Source organism: Rhinoderma darwinii, chromosome 3 (genome assembly GCF_050947455.1).
Source record: "Rhinoderma darwinii isolate aRhiDar2 chromosome 3, aRhiDar2.hap1, whole genome shotgun sequence".
NCBI classification, from domain to species: Eukaryota; Metazoa; Chordata; class Amphibia; order Anura; family Rhinodermatidae; genus Rhinoderma; species Rhinoderma darwinii.
Genome location: NC_134689.1, coordinates 116,791,854 through 116,814,515, shown reverse-complemented (window position 1 = coordinate 116,814,515; position 22,662 = coordinate 116,791,854). Strand labels below are relative to the sequence as shown.

The 22,662-nt window shown below is 41.9% G+C and overlaps 1 protein-coding gene across 5 annotated transcripts in view; it reads right to left on the bottom strand.

The window, feature by feature from the left end:
• PPARGC1B (PPARG coactivator 1 beta) overlaps positions 1-22,662 on the bottom strand; it is a 104,764-nt gene that overhangs the window by 13,199 nt on the left and 68,903 nt on the right. Inside the window, exons 2-9 of one of the 5 annotated variants that reach the window (XM_075856608.1) lie at positions 21,084-21,251; positions 19,186-19,380; positions 16,800-16,931; positions 15,451-16,486; positions 13,198-13,234; positions 11,391-11,452; positions 9,792-10,509; positions 8,671-8,749 (exon numbers count right to left, since the gene is read on the bottom strand). In XM_075856608.1, the coding sequence (XP_075712723.1) occupies positions 8,671-8,749; positions 9,792-10,509; positions 11,391-11,452; positions 13,198-13,234; positions 15,451-16,486; positions 16,800-16,931; positions 19,186-19,380; positions 21,084-21,251 (2,427 nt within the window). Of the gene's footprint in view, positions 1-8,670; positions 8,750-9,791; positions 10,510-11,390; positions 11,456-13,197; positions 13,235-15,450; positions 16,487-16,799; positions 16,932-19,185; positions 19,381-21,083; positions 21,252-22,662 lie in introns of all 5 variants that reach the window. The other 4 variants (XM_075856605.1, XM_075856606.1, XM_075856609.1 and 1 more) reach the window with 4 other exon arrangements.

Genomic DNA, 22,662 nt, shown 5'->3' with positions numbered 1-22,662 from the left:
AGCGCCCATAGACCTCTAGGGCATGTTCTATATTGTGCGGATCATTTTTACATTTACACATGTGTGAACATAGAGAAAGGTGTCCGTGGCCAAGAGAAATTAACGGGTCCACAATTTCTTCCGTAATCACGGATGAAAACTACTGTCGTGCGCATGAGGCCGTACATTCTCGGAAGACATTTATAAAACCATTCCTCTGAATGTGCAAATATTTCCTGTATTACTACAAGCAAGCGTCAGATATTTTCCATCCGTTTAGAAGAAGCTCTTATCTGAGCACACCAGATTCTAGGTACTTAATATGATCAGCATCCCAAAATGACAAATCCTATATAAATCTGCTGAATTATAAAACATTCATTAAGAATGTGAAGAGGCTGCTCCACTCACCCTTTATTGAATTTCCAATATACTTAGCTAGTAGCTGTGTCATTTTAAAAGGACATCATGGTCCATTTTATTCTCAGCAGTAGTGCAGCTATGGGCGTGATGTAAGAAGTTAGTGTTTTATTCCTCTATGGCGGATTAATCTCAAATTCTGCAACCTAAAAGATATTTAACTACAGTTCATGAAGTAGGGGGTAGGGGGGGTTAATCTAAGTGAAAAATAAGAATCAGTATCATAATATTACATTCAAAACCTACTGTTATGTAGAAACAAAAAAGACCGCAGTCTCATTTTAGGCATGTTTTCAATACACTTCTGTTTCTTGACTACACCACTCCCCCCCCCCCATTTACTCGTTCAAATCTTACAGCAGGGAAGCAATGTTCCCTCTGAGGCAGCAAAAATAGGAAGTGGGGAGGAATCCTCCAGCTCACCTGACACAATGGGACGTGTCACTGGTAGCGCCCGGTATCCTCGTGTCGGTACACGGTAGGAAGCAGCGAAAAAAAGGAGTGGTAGGATCCAGCGCTAGGTAGAGTAAAAAGGAAGCAATTTCCAAGTTTAATGGTCAAAGTTCGATAAAATCCAATGCTGTGAAGTCCTGGTGTGAAGAAAGCAAGAGGGAGATGTCCTCAGAGCCTACGCGTTTCGGACGGCTTCGGCGTCCTTAGACTTGGCTGTGATGCCAAGTCTAAGGACGCCGAAGCCGTCCGAAACGCGTAGGCTCTGAGGACATCTCCCTCTTGCTTTCTTCACACCAGGACTTCACAGCATTGGATTTTATCGAACTTTGACCATTAAACTTGGAAATTGCTTCCTTTTTACTCTACCTAGCGCTGGATCCTACCACTCCTTTTTTTTCGCTGCTTCCCTCTGAGGCCCCATGCACACAAAAACGTATTTTTGCAGCCGAAATTGACCCGCAAATTACGGCGCCATTCATTTCAATGGGCCCATGCACACAACCGTGGTTTCCACGGTCCGTGCATGGCCCTGGAGCCTGGACCGCAAAAAGAACTGGCATGTCTTATTACGGCTGTGTTTTGCGGTCCAGGCTCATAGACATTAATGCACGCGGCCATGTGTACGGCACACGATTTGCGGGCGGCCCGCGTGTGACACTTTGTGGCCGTCCGACCCGAAAATCACGGAGATGCACATGGCTACGGTCGTGCGCATGAGGCCTAAGTCTTGGCAGCTCTTGAGTGGGGTAGTTAGGGAGAAGGGCAAGTCTCCATCAATGGTGGGTGATCTGATGACCAAAAGTAATACCCCCAGTGAACGCTAATAAAGCGACTAAATAAGAGAAGAAAACTTATTTTAAATTACTTTTTTAAATACTATATTACAAGTCCAGCAGTAAAATAGACCGTTATAAACACCAATTATAGGCATCAACGAAAGAATCCTTCAATACACCAATGCCCCTATAGAAAGCGCCAAACAGACCCCCTGTAGATAGCGAGGCCCACACGCGCCCCCGTAGATAGTGACGCCCACACGTGGCCCCCGACGCAGAGTAGAGGCAGAGCCCAGTGGCGCCCCCTACATGCTGGGAGGGTGCAGCGCCCTGTGCGCTCGCACACCCCTAAAGCCGCCCCTGCCTGCAGCCTATAGTATTCCTGAGCACGCACATACAAGTGAAGGTGGCTGTCGCTAGCACCAGAGCCCCCTCCGGTGCTAGCGACGCCACTGCATCTGCCCACTGCCCGTGACAACTTTAAAGTTTAGTGAGCGGGCGGATCATGGAAGGTGCGCGGCCGCGTACCTTATAGGGAACACTGCAGGGAAGTTGATCCGTACATAGGAGTAGTGCTGCAAGCATAGAGACAGATTAAATCCCCCAGTGATGGAAGTGGATGGCCAATTATTAGATTTTAAGGGGATTGTGTAGAGGAATGGAGGACTGGTGCTCCTGGTAAAGAAAATGTACTGACAACTGATTGATTCTGAAATGGAGACTGATGCAGCAGATCTTATTTTGAAAGGTGTTTTTTTTTTTCCCCCTCAATAGATTTAATCTATTAGAAATGCAGGTTACCAGGAATTAGTGACACAAATAAGATAAGTGTAAAAGATAAAAATGGATTGATCTTTAAAGGACGACGTATAATAGTGCCTACATCACTCATAGGCGCTATTTATAGGAAAACATCAGAATGGATAAGGGGAAATACAAGGCATGTTACATTTTCCCCTCATTTCTGATGACAGTTGCCATTGGTTGACATCAATGTCATGAATGGCTTTCAGTTCACTGAGGACTTAATGGCGAAAAGGATGATATAGAAAAGTATGTGCGCACATGGCCTTGGAGGTGTGAATGACAGGGAAAATGCAACACAGAGGGGCTGCAGAGCAGACATACATTTGCCGGACGGGGAGGATTCGTCAATATAGGACCACTGCATCAACGTACTATAAAGACAGCTGAGATTTATGGTAAAGTTGCTTTTTAGTGGCCTAAAGCAAGGACAACCTCCTTTTCTAATATAGCCCCTTTCTCCCAGAGATAGGATAATTATAGGGGGTCCAGCCACTAAAAACACCAGCAATCCGCTATCATTGCCAGAGAACCTGCTCACGCCAGCACACTTCCTCTGCGAACTGCGGCATTGCACAGCGCTAATCCATATGAATGGGAGACCAAGAAGTCCACTACACTGAGAGCCGCTCTTTGCAGAAGCGCTCTTCTCTAGTTGGTCGGTAGGTTATCATGAGCACATCATCTAATAGGGCATATGGGGAGTCTAGGGGCAGACCATTTCTTTAAGGGTCAGACTGGAACTAAAGTTTGGGCATAAAAAAACATGCATTGATGACCAAGGGCTGTTTTTACACTGATCGGCCAACCGACTCACACGCAGAATAATGTGCCTAGCCCACCTGGAATCTGTCTGACTCAGAGTACCAGTCCAGGAAAGGCCATTGTAAGAGGATTTTATAGGACTTCTACTTATGGCAGAGTTTGAACAATTAACTACAGAGAGTTTTATGGGAAGGACCTCTGACATCGCATAATAAAGTAATCAGAGATTCCGTATATATTCTGTTAATGTTATGGCAATTAGCATCAATATTATAAAAAAAATAAGACATAAAACAGACAACTTCGCCGACATTGCATGTATAATAAAACCTTGACAGAATACCAAACTTAAAGAGGTTCTGTCACCAGATTATAAGTGCCCTATCTCCCACATAATCTGATTGGCGCTGTAATGTAGATAACAGCAGTGGTTTTTATTTTGAAAAACGATCATTTTTGAGCAAGTTATGAGCTAGTTTAGATTTATGCTAATGAGTTTCTCAATGGACAACAGGGCGTGTTTTTACTTTTTACCAACTGGGTATTGTACAGAGGAGTGTACGAGGCTGACCAATCAGTGACCAATCAGTGTCATACACTTCTCATTGTTCCAGCCCAGCATGATCCACAGCACAGTGAGATTGTGCAGTGAATGAAGTAAACACGCCCAGTTGCTAAAAACACAATACACGCCCAGTTGGAAATGAGAAAACACGCCCAGATGTCCATTAGAAAGGCTCATTTGCATAAATATAAAATTGCTCATAACTTAGCCAAAAATTATCGTTTTTCAAGAAAAAAAAAACACGTTACCGTTATCTACATTGCAACGCCGAGCACATGCAATAGGAGATAGGGATTTGATAATCTGGTGACACAGCCTCTTTAACCCCTACCCGCACCAGGACGTAACTGTCCGTCGTTGCGGGAGGTTACTTCCCGCACGAGGACGTATAGGTCGAGTTTTTCCCGGTGCACACTGTCGGCGACAGTGTGCACCGGGAACCGGGAGGTCAGCTGTCGCCGACAGCTGACACTCCCCTCTTGCCGGCCAGCGGTCCTTTGCCGCTGATTTTGGCGAATTAACCCCTTAAATTCGGCGATCGGGTGCAATCGCCGAATTTTACGGGTTTCTAGCATATCGGCAGACCCCCGTCCGAAATCACGGGGTCTGCCGATAGTTAGTATGGCAAACGGAAACCAAAGAATGGCTTCCGGGTCTCCCATGGACGGAAGCCCATCAGGACCAACCTTCGGCTGGTCCTGATAGGCTTCCTGTCAGAGTGACAGAAAGTCACTGTGCCGTTCCCGATGCACACTGTCGGCGACAGTGTGCATCGGGAACTTGGAGATCAGCTGTCCCCGACAGCTGACACTCTCCAGTGTTGCCGATCAGCGGCTCATCGCCGCTGATTTCGGCAATTAACCCGTTACATGCGGGGCTCGATTGCGATCTCCGCATGTAGCGGGTTTGTAGCGCATCAGCAGCCCCCATGCAATCGTGGGGGCTTCTGATGCTTGTGATGGCACCCGGGGGCCAGACAACGGCCCCCAGGTCTGCCATGTATGTCAGCCTATGAGGATCAGCCTCTGCTGATCCTCGTAGACCAACTGTCAGAGTGACTATGACGTCACACTGACAGTTGGAATACATTACACTACCTAGGTAGTGTAATGTATTCTAGCAGCGATCAGAGCTGCAGGTCAAAAATATAAAGTGTAAAAAGTAAAAAAAAGTTTATAAAAATGTTTTATAAAAGTGTAAAAATAAAAGGTTTTGTTTTCCTATAAGTCATTTATTATAGGGAAAAAATGAAAACGTTAAAAAAAAAGTACACATATTTGGTATCACCGCGTTCGTAACGGCCCAAACTATGAAACTATAATGTAAATTTTTCCGCACGGTGAACGCCGCAAACAAAATAAACGGAAAACTGTCAGCATCGCTATTTTTTGGTCACCACCCCTCCCAAGATATAGAATAAAAAGTGATCAAAAAGTCGCATTTACCCCAAAATGGTACCAATAAAAACTACAACCCGTCCCGCAAAAAACAAGACCTCCCACAGCTTTTTTTGACGAAAAAATAAAAAAGTTACGGCTCAGAATAGCGTGTCCCAGAAAATAAATTATTTTATAGAAACTTAATTTTATTGTGCAAACGCTGCAAAACGTAAAAAAAACTATACACATATGGTATCGGCGTAATCGTACCGACCGGCAGAATAAATTAAAACGTAATTTATTGCGCACGGTGAACGCTGTAATAAATAAAGAATTTAAAGCGTCAAAATCGCTGTTTTTTGGTCACCTTAGCTCTAAAAAAGATCCTGAGGGGCCAAAATGCTCACTATACCCCTAGAAAAATTCCTTGAGGGGTGTAGATTCCAAAATACGGTGACTTTTGGGGGGTTTCCCCTGTTTTGGTCCCTCCGGGGAATTGCAAACCCGACATGGCACTGAAAACCAATCCAGCAAAATCTGCGCTCCAAAATCCAAAAGGCGCTCCGTCCCTCCTGAGCCCTGCTGTGGGTCCAAACATCAGTTTACGACCACATATGGGGTATTGCCGTAATCGGGAGAAATTGCTTTACAAATGTTGGGGTGCTTTTTCTCCTTTATTCCTTGTAAAAATGAAAAAATTCTATGTTTCCACAGAAAAATAGGTGATTTTCTTCTTCACAGACTAATTCCACTAAATTCTGCAAAAAAACTGTGGGGTCAAAATGCTAACTATACCCCTAGAAAAATGCCTTGAGGGGTGTAGTTTCCAAAATGGGGTCACTTTTTGGGGGTTTCGACTGTTTAGGTACCACAAGACCTCTTAAAACCTGACATGGTGCCTAAAATATATTCTAAAAAAAGGAGGCCCCAAAATCCACCAGGTGCTCCTTTGCTTCGAAGGCCGGTGTTTCAGTCCATTAGGACACTAGGGCCACATGTTGGATATTTCTAAAATCTGCAGAAGCTGGGCAATAAATATTGAGTTGCGTTTCCCTGGTAAAACCTTCTGTTACAGTTTTTTTTTTTTTATTACAAATGAATTTCGGCAAAAAAAATGAAATTTGTAAATTTCACCTCTACTTTGCCTTAATTCCTGTGAAACGCCTAAAGGGTTAAAATATTTTCTGAATGTGGTTTTGAATACCTTGAGGAGTGCAGTTTTCAAAATGGGTTTATTTATGGGGACTTTCTAATATATAAGGCCCTCAAAGCCACTTCAGAACTGAACTGGTCCCTAAAAAAAATAGCCTTTTGAAATTTTATTGAAAATATGAGAAATTGCTGCTAAAGTTCTAAGCCTTGTAACATCCTAGAAAAATAAAAAGTACGTGAAAAAAAATGATGCAAATATAAAGTAGACATATTGTGGATGTTAACTAGTAACTATTTTGTGTGGTATCACAAGCAAATACATTTAAATTTAGAAAAATGCTAATTTTTCACAAGTAAATATTGAATTTATCGACCACATTTTTTCACTAACATAAAGTACAATATGTCACGAGAAAACAGTCTCAGAATCACTTGGATAGGTAAAAGCGTTCCGGAGTTATTACCACATAAAGTGACATGCCAGATTTGAAAAAATCGGCTGTGTCCTGAAGGCCAAAACAGGCTGTGTCCTAAAGGGGTTAAGATGTGAAAATGATTGCAAGTGGTCTTCCTGATGACAATGCAATTTTCTGTTTTAGTCAACGGCTACAAAAACCGTGTTTTCTCAGCAGATATCCTAGAGCTACAGCTCTTAATGCACTTGTGTAATTGAATCTAAAATTATTATATACACAGTAGACCTCCTAAATTAAAATTGTTCTGAGAAAAAAAATAAAAAAGTCCTCTCTCTAGCACCCAATTAAAATCCAGGTATCATTTTTCCAGTTCAGTGTGGAAAACTAAAGCAGAACTCTGGTGCTGGGAGAATTTAGATGCATATATGACTCAGTGGGGGAGATTTATTTATGCAATTACTTAAAGTAGATCTGTCAGATTTTTATGATGGCCTGTCTGAGGACAGTTTAAAAGTTGTGTCAGACACGCTGATTTCAGTGGTCTGTCACTTATATTTTAATGTCAGGAGTTTCAGAGAATTTACATTGCTTGAAATCTGGAGTCCAAGTACATTCACACTCCCCCTGCCCTTCAGCCGCTAATTAAACTGCATAGAGAGAAACGTGTCAACGAGTGGCTGGAGGGAGCATGATCATCATGAATATACTTGGACTCAAGCTTGCAGCGCTAGAAGTTCTCTGAAACTACTGAACATTAACATGTAGATGACAGACCGCTGAAATCAGAGCGTCTGTCACTACCTTCTACAGTCCTCAGACAGGGCCGATAAAAATCTGACCGATCCGCTTTAAGTTTTCTGGTAACTGCATTGAAGAAATGGCTCCTGGAACAAACAATTATCAGTGCTGGCAAAAGGGTGGCATCATTTTATCAACTTTTCACAATTTTTCTAAAGAGAAAATTGGTAGGGAACTAGAATAAATAAAAGCCTGGCATGTTCAGTAGCACAAGCCAGAAAAAATTCCTTCTCCACGATCTGTATATATTCCACGCACTCGGTACTTGCATACGGTTCTCCGTTTCCACAAAAATCCTTTCCACCTAGACAAGATAAGGAACTCTACTGTACTGATGTTACATAATCCTTAGCTATAGATATTGAATACTGTATGAAACTATCTTCATGAAATGTAAATGGTTTGCCTTCATAAATCCCTGCATGTCCTTCTTGGAGATTTTTATCTATATATATCTATCTATATCTCACACAAGAAAATGGTACAGTACACTGTGAACCCGAATGCCACCTAAGACGCTAAATATAAATAAATATGCATCACTGCTAAATCTACTTACAATTGGGAGGTTCTTAGCACATTTTGATCAAATTGTGTGAGCCCACCTGCCACAACAAGGCAACCTCTATCTATCTCTAGATATAGATACTATATATTTTTTTTCATTCGGAAAACAGATACAAAATCTATCTCTATAGAGAGATCTATATATCGCTCTCTAGTTTACCGTTGGCCCAATTGCTGCCATGTGACCAGATGTATGGAGAAGCTGCTGTGTCAGGACGGTTCACTGACCCCACAAGCATTTCTCTTGCTTACCTAGAAGATTATATTCCCAGGGCCTTTATTACAGCCTGCCTTGTACACACCACCTTTGGAACGTAAAAGCATTTGCAGCATACACGTTAGTCAGCAGGTTTGGTGTAACTCCGGGGAATCACATGCTTTCTATAGCAGATAGATAAGTATGAAAAGTGAGAGGCCACACATTCAATGCAGGTGTACTTCATTGGCTGCGCATTTGAGCTAGTAGAAGTGATCTATTTTAAGATCCTATACAATGTTTAAAGAGTGTGCATTTCGCCTTGCTTTGATGCATTAAAACGAAGGCAGATTGTTGTAAGAGAGTTCGATACGAATGTGTAAAATGCTTCACTACTCACAATTGCCTTCTGCCTCCTCCTTTGGATTTGCCTCTGGCTCAAGTTTCCAGTCTGTCTCTGTTCATTGCTTTCACACCTGCTTAAACACAGATACAAGAAACATGTGAATAAAAATCAGTAATGTTATATGTATATATTCATACATTCACTTCCTATTGTCAGCACCCATAGAGAAGCCATAAGGCATATTATGCAAAAAAATAAATGTCACAGAAATGAATAATTTAAAGGCATAACTCATGCTATTGCAGAAAACCCCTGGGCCATCTCATCTACTGTGACCAGGTACTAGGCATCAGTCCCAGCTGGAAAACCTTACAATATGGCAGACTAAAATATTATTGCAAGCCAAGCATTGTTCATTAAAAAAATAAAAAATTGTCTCTATGGTGAGCAGAAGTTAGAAAGCGGATGCCACCTGGCACGTATTGCATCTGCCACTTTCACCAAGAGGTTTCTCAATTCATCATTTTAAGAAAAAATAGGCGTATAAAATATTAAAAATAATCTAAAGCAGAAATGTAAATTTTCCCAAACACATTCTATACAGTGCTTCTTGGCTTAATTCAATTAAAAGTGGTTTTCCCCAATTTTCTCCTTTTGGAGAGTTGTATATAAAGAAGTAGCTGAACAAAACCTGTGTCCTGCTCAATACAATTGTATGGAAAACACAGAAAAGTAATAATGTTCAGCAATAATATAATAATGCTCAGCAAATTCCCCCCCAAAAAAAAAAAAAAAAAAAAAAAGTTACGTTTCTCATAGTAACCAAATTAGAGCAGTCCGTTTCTAAAAGGCAAAATAGCAGCAGCATTATTTGTCGTCTCCATGACTTTGCACCAGGTAACTACTTTCATTACATAGTTCACTAGGGTCTAAAAGACAAGTAAAGGAGTGTCGGGTGACCGCTATCGCTCCATTACACCCTACAAACATGCACGCTCACTGCAGTGTGCATGTTGGACCAATAGGGAAGAGAGATAAGCCGCTGCCAGACTTGACGGTCGCTTATCTCCTGGCAGAACAAAGGATGGAGTGACGTCTAACATCAGTGGAGAGTGAGAATGGTTCCATACACATTAGAGAAGTCTGTGTTTCTCTACTATTGTGAACAAGTGTACCTGTGTGTCCTCTTGCTGTCGGATGAGCTGATAATTCGAGCAGTGGTCGGACTTGAACGATAGCTCTGTAGCTTGGACTGGGGACTCCTTCTAGAACAGGACTTTGTTCTAACCGGTAGCAAGCAGGCCTCATCTGGAGAGCTGCAGTCACTGTCACTGTCCTCAAAAACAGAGTCATACTCAGGGTTAATACATCTACCATCATCCTCTTTAAGAGTATTATCTGGAAAACCAAAATGCTTAGTGAGACTCGCTCGAATCTCATGGTCTTTTAACACTTTGCTGTCTTGTGCCAAAGACCCTTCAGTGGTTTTCTCCCCTTTTCTCTGCCGTATTGAAGGTACCGGCTGCTTCTTTTTCTTTTCACCATAGTTTGGTAGGCCCAGAGGTTTCAGTATTTTTCTCTGGAATAGTGTGTCTGATTTATTAACCTGGCAATAATCATGGTCTCCGAAAGACCGGGAAAATGGCCTTTTAATTCCGAATGGTGGTGCGTTTGCTGGAACGGACTCCGTCCGACTCAAATGTGCATACAGTTCAGTCCTCTCTGGTTGCTTCTTTGACTGCTTCCTATTTGCAGACAGACGTACTTCAGCAGCCTCTTCTTTGAGAGACAAGGTAATGAGAGCACCTTTATTTACAGATTCTGGACTGATCTCTGGTTTGTACAGGTACTCCTCTGCAGGCTTGTATGGTGGAGTAGTGGGTGGGGTTAGCCCTTTAAAAAGAAAAGCTAACATTACTACGGTTACATTACAAACAGTGTATAGTTTATGGAATACATTCATTTGTTTTTATGCATTCAAAATACGGTCTAACACAAAATATGGTATTAAACTGTACTTTTCCCCTTTTGAGGTCCTTTCACATTTGTCTTTAGTCCATGTCCCATTTTGGGACTATAGACAGATAAATGGTGGTCTATAGCTTAAAGGGTATGTCTCATTAGGGATTATGGTTTCTATTTCTGCTCAAACCTCTTTGGCACTGCGTAGAGATTTCGCTTACTAAAAATCGGACAACATTTGGAATAAATCTTTGTGGTCCAAGATCAGACTTATTTGATATACAGTATCACACATTAATCTTTACTAATTTCTCTCTTTAAGGCTTCGTTCACATCTGCGCTAGGGCTCCGTTCTGACGTTCAGTCGGAGCTTTCCGTCGGAATGGAGCCCTGACAGACGCAAACAAAACAATCGTTTTGTCAAAATTAATACCGTAGTCGACTACGCTATTGATTCTGTCAAAACGACAGGACCCTTGCACAACGTAGACAAACGGAAACCATTGGCACCGGATCCGTCACCATTGAAATCAATGGTGATGGAAACTGAAACCTATGGTTTCCGTTTGTGTCTGTCAGGGCTCCATTCCGATGGAAAGCTCAGAAGGAACGTCGGAACGGAGCCCTAGCGCACATTTTTTTTAATTCAGCAGCGTAAAAATATGCCTCACATGAACTACTAAGTGTATTTTCTATTGAAATCGAAGGGTAACAGTTGCTAACATTCTGTGAAACAGCCTAAAAAGGTGGATGCACACACTAATAAATAATTCATAATAAAGGTATACATATATAACCAATACACTCAGTACCTGCAGTCCCACACAACTCAACAGTAAGTCCTTGCTCAAAAGTCCTCTTTTCAAATGCAGAGCTGCTGCAAAATAACATAGCAGAGGTAAACCATTTTCAGTACATTAAATATTCCGTTTTGCCCAACTGATTAGTTGAGGTAACTCTTAAAAGGTTTTACAACATGTACACATACCATTTTTTTTTTTTTTTTTTTAAGAGGAGTCATTTATCTATAAAGTAACACACGCATGTACGATGACAAACATTAAAAGCCCAGAAAACCACTAGTATCAAAATAAATCTGAATTAAAAGAAAGAAGTACAAAAGGCGGTGATCGTATTGAAAGTGTCTGATAAATACAACCTAATCTGTAACAGCGTAGTGAAGGGGAAGGGACTTCATTTAAAGAGGCTCTGTCACCAGATTTTGCAACCCCTATCTGCTATTGCAGCAGATCGGCGCTGCAATGTAGATTACAGTAACGTTTTTATTTCATTTTTTAAAAACGAGCATTTTTGGCCAAGTTATGACCATTTTTATATTTATGCAAATGAGGCTTTCTAAAGTCCAACTGGGCGTGTTTAAAGTAAAAGTCCAAGTGGGCGTGTATTGTGTGTGTACATCGGGGCGTTTTTACTACTATTACTAGCTGGGCGTTCTGATGAGAAGTATCATCCACTTCTCTTCAGAACGCCCAGCTTCTGGCAGTGCAGACACACAGCGTGTTCTCGAGAGATCACGCTGTGACGTCACTCACAGGTCCTGCATCGTGTCAGACGAGCGAGGACACATCGGCACCAGAGGCTACAGTTGATTCTGCAGCAGCATCAGCGTTTGCAGGTAAGTAGCTACATCGACTTACCTGCTAACGCCTATGCTGCTGCAGAATCATCTGTAGCCTCTGGTGTCGATGTGTCCTCGCTCGTCCGACACGATGCAGGACCTGGGGCAGGAAGTGAGTGACGACACAGCGTGATCTCTCGAGAACACGCTGTGTCTTTGCACTGCCAGAAGCTGGGCGTTCTGAAGAGAAGTGGCTGATACTTCTCGTCAGAACGCCCAGCTAGTAAAAGAAGTAAACACGCCCCGATGTAACGAACACAATACACGCCCAGTTGTACTTTAACTTTAAACACGCCCAGTTGTACTTTAGAAAGCCTCATTTACATAAATATAAAAATGGTCATAACTTGGCCAAAAATGCTCGTTTAAAAAAAAACAAAAAAAAACGTTACTCTTATCTACATTGCAGCGCCGATCTGCTGCAATAGGAGATAGGGGTTGCAAAATCTGGTGACAGAGCCTCTTTAAAGAGGCTCTGTCTCCACATTATAATGCCCACTTGGTCAAAAGCTAAAAAACGCCCAGTTGTCTATTAAGAAACTAATTAGCATAAATCTAAAATAGGTCATAACTTGCTAAAAAAAAAATGAGTTTTTCTAAATAAAAACCACTGCTGTTATCTACATTACAGCGCCAATCATATTATAAGGAGATAGGGCACTTACAATCTGGTGAAAGAGCCTCTGAGATTTGCAAGATCACTCCCTTTCCACAAGGTGGCAGTATGAAGCACAGTGCATGTACAATGTAGAATCATATATGGAATTCATACAGTTGCCTTGCTTCAGCAACAGACATCTGTGAATCGGCCGAGATAGATGTTCTGCATATTCATTTCTTATAGACTTCCTAACCAACTGCATGTCATTAAACCACGTGTTACCCACAAAAGGGAATGCAAAATGAGAAGGATACAATGGCATTTAGGCAGAGAACTGTTGATAATTCATATTCTAGGAGTATAAAAAAAAAGTTCTTACGTTTCAGTCAAAGACAATGGAGAGTATCCCGTATTTCCTGAAAGCATAAAAAGTAAAAATTCGATAAATATTAGAAAACAAAATACGATTAATATGTGCAATACTAATTCCCCCCCCTGGATGGCACTACAGCCTACAGAAAACCAGTTGTATAAGTCCTATAAAACACGTGGTCTGGCTAGAGGGGAGATTATGAAATGTGTATGCTGAAGAACACACTGCTCTTTGCTTCAAATGGCATTTTCACTGTAATATTTTTCTGAGCTCTACCAATAGATTGTAAGCTCTTACGAGCAGGGTCCTCACTCCTCTTGTTTCAATTGTAATTTCGTTTTGTCAATATGGAACGTCTGATTTTGTCTGTACAATGTACCCCCTGAACTGTAAAGTGCTGCGGAATACGTTGGCACTAGATAAATAATTACAATTATTACATGGTACTGGATATTATCCGCAAATACTTTCAATCCTACGCGTTTGATGCACGTTTTTCTTAAAGGGGTTGTCTGGTTTCAGCAGATTGTTTTTTTGTGTAAATTAGAAGTTGTATACAATTTTCCATTATAAATTTTCTGTATTAATTCCTCAGTTTAAGATCTCTGCTTGTTGTTATTCAGTAGGAACATTCATGGTTTACTTCCAGTGGATAATACTCTGTCCATGGACATGTGATGGACACACAGGTGAACGGCTCGTTACAGTTACAGTATGTGTATCAGAGCTTTGTCTTCTAATGATCCTAGCACTTGTGCGTCCATCACATGACCATGGACAGAATTGTATCCGCTGGAAGTAAACAATAAATGTTCTTACAAAACAACAAGCCAGTGATCTTGAAAACCGTGAGAAATGAATACAGAAAATATAATGGAAAAATTGTATAAAACTTTTCATTATACAAAAAATTACGTTAATTTGATGAAGCCAAACAACCCCTTTAAAGACGACTTGTTCTACTCATCTACTACTGATCAAATCACAATGTATATTTCATGCGGAGGACATGGATATAGGGACTTGCATGTAGCTGGAGGGGTTGAAGGCTTTCATTGTCAAGACCTGCATATAATTTGCTGTAAATACTTAGCATAGGAAGGTGGTTTAAAATGCTTTCTACAGGTAAAGTCCAGTCAAAGGGATCATCTAGTTTGTCATTAAAACATCTCAATGGTTTGATCACAGAACACCAATGTTTTGAAGATGGAGTACGCTACCACTATTGGCACTGCTGAGAGAAAATCGGACAGCATTCAAAGCACACTACCCCAAATTTAAACAGACTGCTTAGATGGTTGTGCCAGATTTTTAAATCACCAATCTCTGTACAGTGTCAAATGGATATACTGTACGTGATCTATAGAGAACTTCCATTCTGGAAATCGGTGGAGGTGTGAGATCACAAACTTATGTTTGGGCATAGATACATCGGAGACGATCATTTTAATTTCCCCTTTAAATGGCTGCGCATTGTAGTGCATGCAAAGCTTTTTTACACGCATTTGTTTAAAAAAAGAAGCGTCAGGTCAATTCTTTGGCGCCCAAAAAACACGCCCAGTACGCACACAAAATGTGTCAACAAAAAGTGACAAAAACACGCGTAATAAAAAAAAAAAAAAAATCGGCTGTATTTTAAAGAGCGCTTTACAAAAACGCTAGCATTTTTGGCACATTTACACATTGTTTTTTTGGAGCGCCATGTGAACACAGCCTTATGGCGTCAGGTTCTGCCACCCAAGACAGCCTGGAAGGCTCTATTATAACATCAGGTGTTTGCGGATGGGCTAACAGCGTAGTCAAGAGGAGTAAGCATTCCGTTATAACATCATGTGTCTGCTGATGGGCTGATAGGATAGTCGTGGGGAGTGCGCATTCCGTTATAACATCATGTGTCTGCTGATGGGCTGATAGGATAGTCGTGGGGAGTGCGCATTCCGTTATAACATCATGTGTCTGCTGATGGGCTAACAGCATAGTCAAGGAGAGTGAGCATTCTGTTATAACATCATGTGTCTGCTGATGGGCTAACAGCGTAGTCAAGGGGAGTTCGCATTCTGTTATAACATCCTGTGTCTGCTGATGGGCTGATAGGATAGGCCTGGGGAGTGAGCTTTCTGTTATAACATCCCGTGTCTGCTGATGGGCTGATAGGATAGTCGTGGGGAGTGAGCATTCAATTATATCATCCTGTGTCTTTTATAGTCAATACAAACTCTTGGTTTACAAAGCACATCTTGGTTTTAAAGTATATCTTACCTAGAGGATGATACTGTTGGCTGGCAATATCACGGTGTGCTTCTAGAGCATCATTCTCGAGGACGTTCACATCCTGTAGAGCTCTGTCCAGATCTGCTTGGCCTTTTGTTTCATTTGACTCTCCAACTTCTATTTCAGCAACCTGCTCTTCTTCAACAAAAGGTTCCACTGTCAAACAGATGTGTGCTGCTGGGAGCGGACCGTCAGTCTGTGCTATACATGTCAGCGGAGAGGTTTCATCATAAAACCAGAACTCGGGGTTTAGTCTGCTCGAACGTCTCACATAAACAGAGCATTCCTGTTTAGAAGCAGATTTATTGGTCACCTGCTCTTGAGTATGTGCTCCCATACATCTGTCCTCTTTCCTGAGAGCCAGATATGGCTTTTCAGTTTTCTCCAACACATGTATGTTCCCTTTCCCCAAGCCCACTTCTATTTTATCTTGTGGCAAATAGCTACAAGACGAATGAGAGAATGCTGCATATACTGGCTTTGCCAGCCGGTATGGCTTGCTCACGTCCCCACAAATGTCTCTTGCTAGGAGTTCTTTCAGGATTGAAGACCCAGACCGGGTTCTCTTTGTCCTTTGAAGTATGCCCATCGCAAGACAGTTCCCTTTGGCACTTGCCAAGTTCGCTTTTTTCCCTTGATTTGCACAAGTACGTAGGGGTTGTGTGGAATCACTTTTTGTTCTCTTTAAGAGACTGTTAGAGTGCTGGTGTTTCTCATCACTGGGATGCTTCTTGAGTGGAAGGCAGTAGGTGTGCATATACCGGATGAGGTCTACCACCGCTTGTTTTTCCCTCTCACAGGTAAACTGTGGATCCTGACCCTGTAAAGCATACAATGGGGGGGAGCTCCCAGATTCATCTTCGCTGTGCTCCTCTTCATTGGAGTTATTTTCTTCCTTATTGCTTTCATCCTTAGCAGCAGGTTGAGGGACACTTGTGGTGGATACCAAATGCCTGTGTAGTTCAATGCAGCTTCTGCCCTGTGCCTGAGGAACGCCAGTAGATCTTTCTATTGGACTCTCCACCTGCAAGACAAATTCCATCATGATCAGGAATGACTACCGTCTTTCCGCACAAGTGGCTCCAATCTCATGAAATGGTTAGACTGCCTGGATAATGTCATACAAGCTTACTGCACAAGTTGCTGTCAGTCCTCTAAGCAATGTGTACATATGCATATGACCAAGGCTGGCCATGGTTATATTAGGGCGCACACAGAGGGCCGACACGGATACAATGATGATCTTCATAGAATATGCCTTCTACCAATACTACATACAGGAAAAATGGAATAAAAGCGGACAGGCCGTCACATTGCCAATATTAACAAGAACGTACACAGGCTAAATTCACCTTCAAACACGGTCGCTGAAGACGGACTTTTGAGGTTACTTGATGTCGAGAGCTGCTCTCATTGTGTGCATCAGCGCCTGTGGGTGTCTGTGCTGGAGAAAGAAGCAATTTCTTAAGCTGTAAAAGATGAAGCGAAGACACATCAGAGACCATACATTGGAAATGAGAAAAGCTTAAGTGAATACGATAAACAGGCCAGCAATAAATACTAGCATGGCTTCAATGACATAAGTGTGCCTTAGATTCCTCTGTACACAGCACGTGGGGAGACATCGCCCACTTTCTAGGACTCGGATGTCAATATGGCAATGTGTTTTACTCCTATAGGTAGCAGCTGAAAATTGCAGTGACCACAGCACCTCTTGCTGACCCCAATGCCTGTATTAGGAGCGCACTGCACAAGGTATTAAGAAACGAGGACAGCGATCAAGGTCATTTTCTCCATTCTAATTATTCTAAGAACATATTGTAGATCAACCAGGATTTCTAACTTATGTAATGCACGCCTACAGCTGATATTTCAAGAGTGGGCCACAAACACACATCCACATCTATGTATATTCCTAGATTTATTTTTATATGGACATTGTCGGAGATTACTTTAAAGTAAGGCTCTCTTCACATCTGCGTTCGGGTTTCCAATGTTCTGCTCAGTCAGAGGAGCGGAACAATGAAAATGCTGGAAGCGCAGGCTCTGTTGAACAGCAGACGACCAGCACCCGACGGAACCTTTTCACTTTAATGGGTTTCATCTGTTCTCTGTCAGGGTGTTCATGTATTTACCGGAAACAATAGTGAGGCATGCTACGCTATCGTTTCCGGTGTTTTTGTTGGAATCTGCGACGGAGGCCCCTATATGAGCCTCCAACGGAGATGCAAACAGGCCCTAATGTATTTATTATTTTTAACGTGTATTTTTGCCCACACACAAACATACAGCCAAGTAACTATGCATCTTACATTCAGATGTGTTTTAACCCTTTAATTTGTTACAGAATCGCCCATTTAGGGCGTGTCCACACGTAACTGCGGATGGAAAATACGCAGCAGAATACAGTAGCAGCAAAGTGAGCGAGATTTAACAAATCACATCCACACGCTGCGTAAAATTTCTGAGCAGAAATTCACATGCGGTGCATATTTTTCATGTCCATTCCTGTTGCGGAAAGAGAAATGAATTGCTGCGTTTTTCAGGAGAGGTCACCATCTCCCAGCATTGGGAAAAATGCAGCAAAATCCGCACCATTTTCGGCAGTAAAAACCGCAGGAAATGGCGCTTTTTTTCTGTAGCGGAATATCTGCTAGTTTCTGCGGAATTGCTGCAGAAATTTTCTGCACCAATTCCGTTACGTATGGACAAGCCCTTATAAGTTCAAACAGTCTTCGATCTGGAACAGATGCTGTACAGATGGGCAGAACAGCATCCATCATACATGTCATTTGCAATTCTCCTTTTCACCAGCCTGCTCTTGTGTAAGAAGTATTATATCACTTGCATGCACCACCAACTGTTACCATTTTTCCTGGTGTTAAAAATTCTATATTTAATGTAGATTACTAATTAAAAATTATGAATGCCTCTTTTTGTGAATGTACAGAATTTTTTTAATACTGGATTTAAAATAAGATATAAACCTAGAAAGAAAAGTATTATGCCAATTTGATCCAAGAAATGTATCCAGTTCCCCTTCAAAAAGTAGAGTCAATTTAACATGATTGTTTATAATGTGTCCCTATAGGTATTAACTTAGACATGTCATAAGGAAAAGCCAGAAAATGGTGAAACTAAAATTGTTAAATTCACTCTATACTCAAATGAAATACACCAAGGACATGAATTTTAGAGTGAAAATGAGTATAAATATAGATTATATTAAATAGTTGCAGCCTTTCACCATTACCTAAAGAAACACGGCCACAATGATCACATAGTGGGGAAGTGGGGGGGGGGGGGGTGACAATGTAATAAAAGTTATGTAACCAATATGGCTCCCATATAGTTTGATGTAATAGGTTTATAGTAAATATTACATGTAACTGGACAATGGAAACTTCTGATATATAGATTTATAGATTATTATTTACACACACTCTAAAGTCTAGTTCTATTTCCAAGGAACAGCATCTACGGCAAGGAAATATGTCACACAGCTTCCAGCAGCCAGTTCTGCAATGCCTCTTGGGTATTTGAAACATGTCCAGTATTGGATACTAGTAAGTACATATTACACAAACAACATATGGATGAGTTTTGTATATTTTTAAAGCCTTAAATGAAAAAATTCAGACCTTTGGTGCCTATCATACCCATGCAGGCGGCTATTCAGGGCCTCATCCATTTCCACTTTAAACAGTAGGAAGTGGTTCTTACTATAGACAGCTCATCTTCAGTTTCTAGACTCTTAGGAAACTCAGCTAGGCGGCTGGATTTTGGTGAAAGGGCAGCTGCGGGGTAGATGTCCCCATCTACAGAGGATATGAAGGCTGATAAGTTGATATCATCTTCCTGAAAATCATCCAGTGTCTGTGTGAGGGCCGCCAGCAAGGCCTCATTTTCTCCATCAATCTGAAAACAGAAACGGTGAAATTGATATACTAAGCAATATGTATATACATCGATTTTTCACGGATTTAGTAAACGAGCACTGTTCTACAGGAAACCGTTACATAAGGGTGATCGCCAACTCAAAAGGGGTTTTACCGGGAAAGACATGTATGGCCTATCCACAAGATAGGACATTAATGTCTAATTTCTGAAAGTCCCACCTCTGGGAGAATGGGGGTCCCCAGAGGCTGCAAAAACCATCACTGCAAATACAGATTTAAGACAAAAAGTGCCTTTTTTTTATCACGACCATGAAGTATTACCGTTTAAGATACTGTGTTTATATGGAGGAGATTTTTTATATATATATATATATATATATATATATATATATATATATATAAATAAAACATGCACTTGTAATAAGAGTAAAACAGATAATAGTAACCAAATGTCAGTATAATTTACAGCTCAAGAGACATGTGTCTGCCACAGCCTCTAGTCAGTACATTCAATGATGGAAATTAAGGCACATCATAAATCATTTATATAAAAACAGGGTCAATGTGTTACTTACAGGAACAATAAAGCTAAAAAAACAAAAAACTGCCTAGCAACATTTACCAGGATATCCTCTATTTACTGGACATTAGTATTATTTTATTGTTGGTATTAGACAATCTGTCACACTGTATTAGGTCATGAAAACTGCCCTGAAACAAGAGGCGAACTTATTGTTTATGTTGACTTTCGGGCCGTTTCACGTATATGTCTCCTAGCACTCAAATGACAGCCATCTAAAGTGGACTCTGGGCTTAGCGAGAAATAGAGATGGCATTGATTAATAATTCCACCAGGAGGAAAAGGATTCTGCATCTTCCGCAGTTTCACTGCAAGATCTGAGCCATTTTCAGACTCTGGCACTTGTGTTTGCTTTAACCTGCTGGTAACCCAGCTACCAAATTCCCCTAAGGCTCCATGCACACGAACGTGCTTTTGCGGCCGCAATTCCCCCGAAAATCCACGGGAGAATTGTGGCCCCATTCATTCCTATGGGGCCAAGCACATGACCGTGGTTTCCACGGTCCGAACATAGCCCAGGAGCCCGGACAGCAGAAAGAACGGGCATGTCTTATTACGGCCATGTTCTGCGGCCCAGGATCATAGGAAATAATGGGCGCGACCACGTGCACAGCCTGCGATTTGCGGGCGGCTCGCGGGTGACACTCTGCTGCCGGCCGACCTGAAAATCACGGCCGTGCACATGGCTACGGTCATGTGCATGAGGCCTTAGTCCTCTCACAGACTTTGCAGCAGTCTCAGACATCAGAGGGGTTTAAACACAAGCTCCCAAACGTCCTGTACTCTGCATTTAACAGATCCCCAGAGAATCAAAATCATTTCTGACAAATGAGAGCCTTAAATCTAGATGCCACGAATTATACTCAAAAGTCCTAAGTGTAATACAAGCCTGACAAAGGAAAAAAAACATAATAAATGATGATATGCTCAGCAAATAACTAAAGTGACCAAGTAGGGAATCCAGGTGATCAGTGAAACACTGATAAGTCACTTCTTGGTGTTGCCCTAAACCAACCAGTCTGTCTATTTTCGCCAAAAGTAAAGGTCCTTTGACAAGCATTAGAATGTGTATGTGCCACAGAGCCTCGCCATGGTGTTTAGTCAATGAGCCATCAAACACAAATGGATAACGGAATAGTCACCTGAAACAGCTCAGAGTCATCGGTGCTATACTGGCTGGACTCATTCTCCGAATGATCATTACACCACTGTAACTCATCAAAGCAGCTGTTCGTGTCAAAATCACTGGCGTCCAACTGGGATAGATCGATCTCGGGAAAGTCCAGAGACAGAGACTCCTCACCAGGCTCCTGAAAGAGAAGCAAAAGATATATAATAAGCAAAATGACTTACACTACAGGGTATCAGGAAAATCCCATTACTGGCAGCACAAATTAATAGCTTTGTAGGCCACCGACATTTAGCGCATCAAAAGCAAGCTACGTGTTCCAAAAGTCAGATTTGCTCTTTGAAAGCCTAAAAACCCTGGTAAGCCAGAGCGCATATCACTCTGCAACCCCATGAGTAAGGGGTCTTGTTCCCACCATTCCCTCTCTAAGAAGTAGCCAGGTGACAGATTCTTGCTAGATGAATATGCATTCAACATCAAGATCCAACAGCCGAACAGTGGTGTGCAAGCCCTACTCCTAAGGGCTCGTTCAGACGAGAGTATATGTAGTCCGTGTAACGGCCGTTAAAACCACGGCCGTCACACGGACTCAAGTACTTCAATGGGGCCGTTCACACGACCGTTGTTACAATGGAGTGTGTTAAGGGTCCGTGAAAAAAATAGGACATGTCCTATTTTACTCGGCGTCACGCTAGGACTCTATGGAGGATCAGTTACAACGCGTTCCGCACGGGTGCACCTCGAATGTAAAAAACTGCAGTTTTTCACATCCGAGATTAGCAATGCTCGTCTAAAAGTAGCCTAACAAGAGCTGCACTAAATTCCGAGTCTTGAGACACGAGAAGCAATCCGGGTATGAAGGGCACACTATGCAGTGTAACACTCTCCAATGGAAAATCCTACTGCTGCATGGGCATGGAAGGCATCAAAACTATTTAAAGGAGCGTGGGTATCAGATTGTCGGACTGGGATTATTCTATGCAATCTATTTCAAACATTACAATAAGGGAGGATAACCATTAATTTTATGTGTGTCTGCATATCAAATTGCACACAGCCTGGCAGCATTTCACTAAGTGACTACTAAAGAAATATAATGCTGGCCCCAAACAAACACCGATAATCTGGCTGGCACAACAAAGCGCCATTATTTCAATAGTAGCAAAGCAACGTCTTTGCTATGGCTTCTTTCTGAAAACATTGTTCATGGATCACCCCGATGTTTGTCTTTGGACACACCAAACATCTTTATAAAAGCCTGCATCTCTTTTTAGGGCCCATTCACACGAACAACGTATGGAAATCACGTGCAGCACACGGACCCATTGATTTCAATGGGGCCGTTCACACATGCAGAAGTTTACACACAGCGAGAGTCCGTTGCGTGAAACTCACTGCATATCCTATATTGGTGCGTTATCACGCACCTACGGACCCATTGAAGTTAATGGGTGCGTGAAAACCACGCACCGCACACAGATGCACATCCGTGTGCGGTGCGTAATTTGCACATCAATTCAATTGAAAAGAAATTAAATTATGTGCTTTGCGAGTGCGTGTAGAACGCATGCCACTCGCAAAGCACACTGATG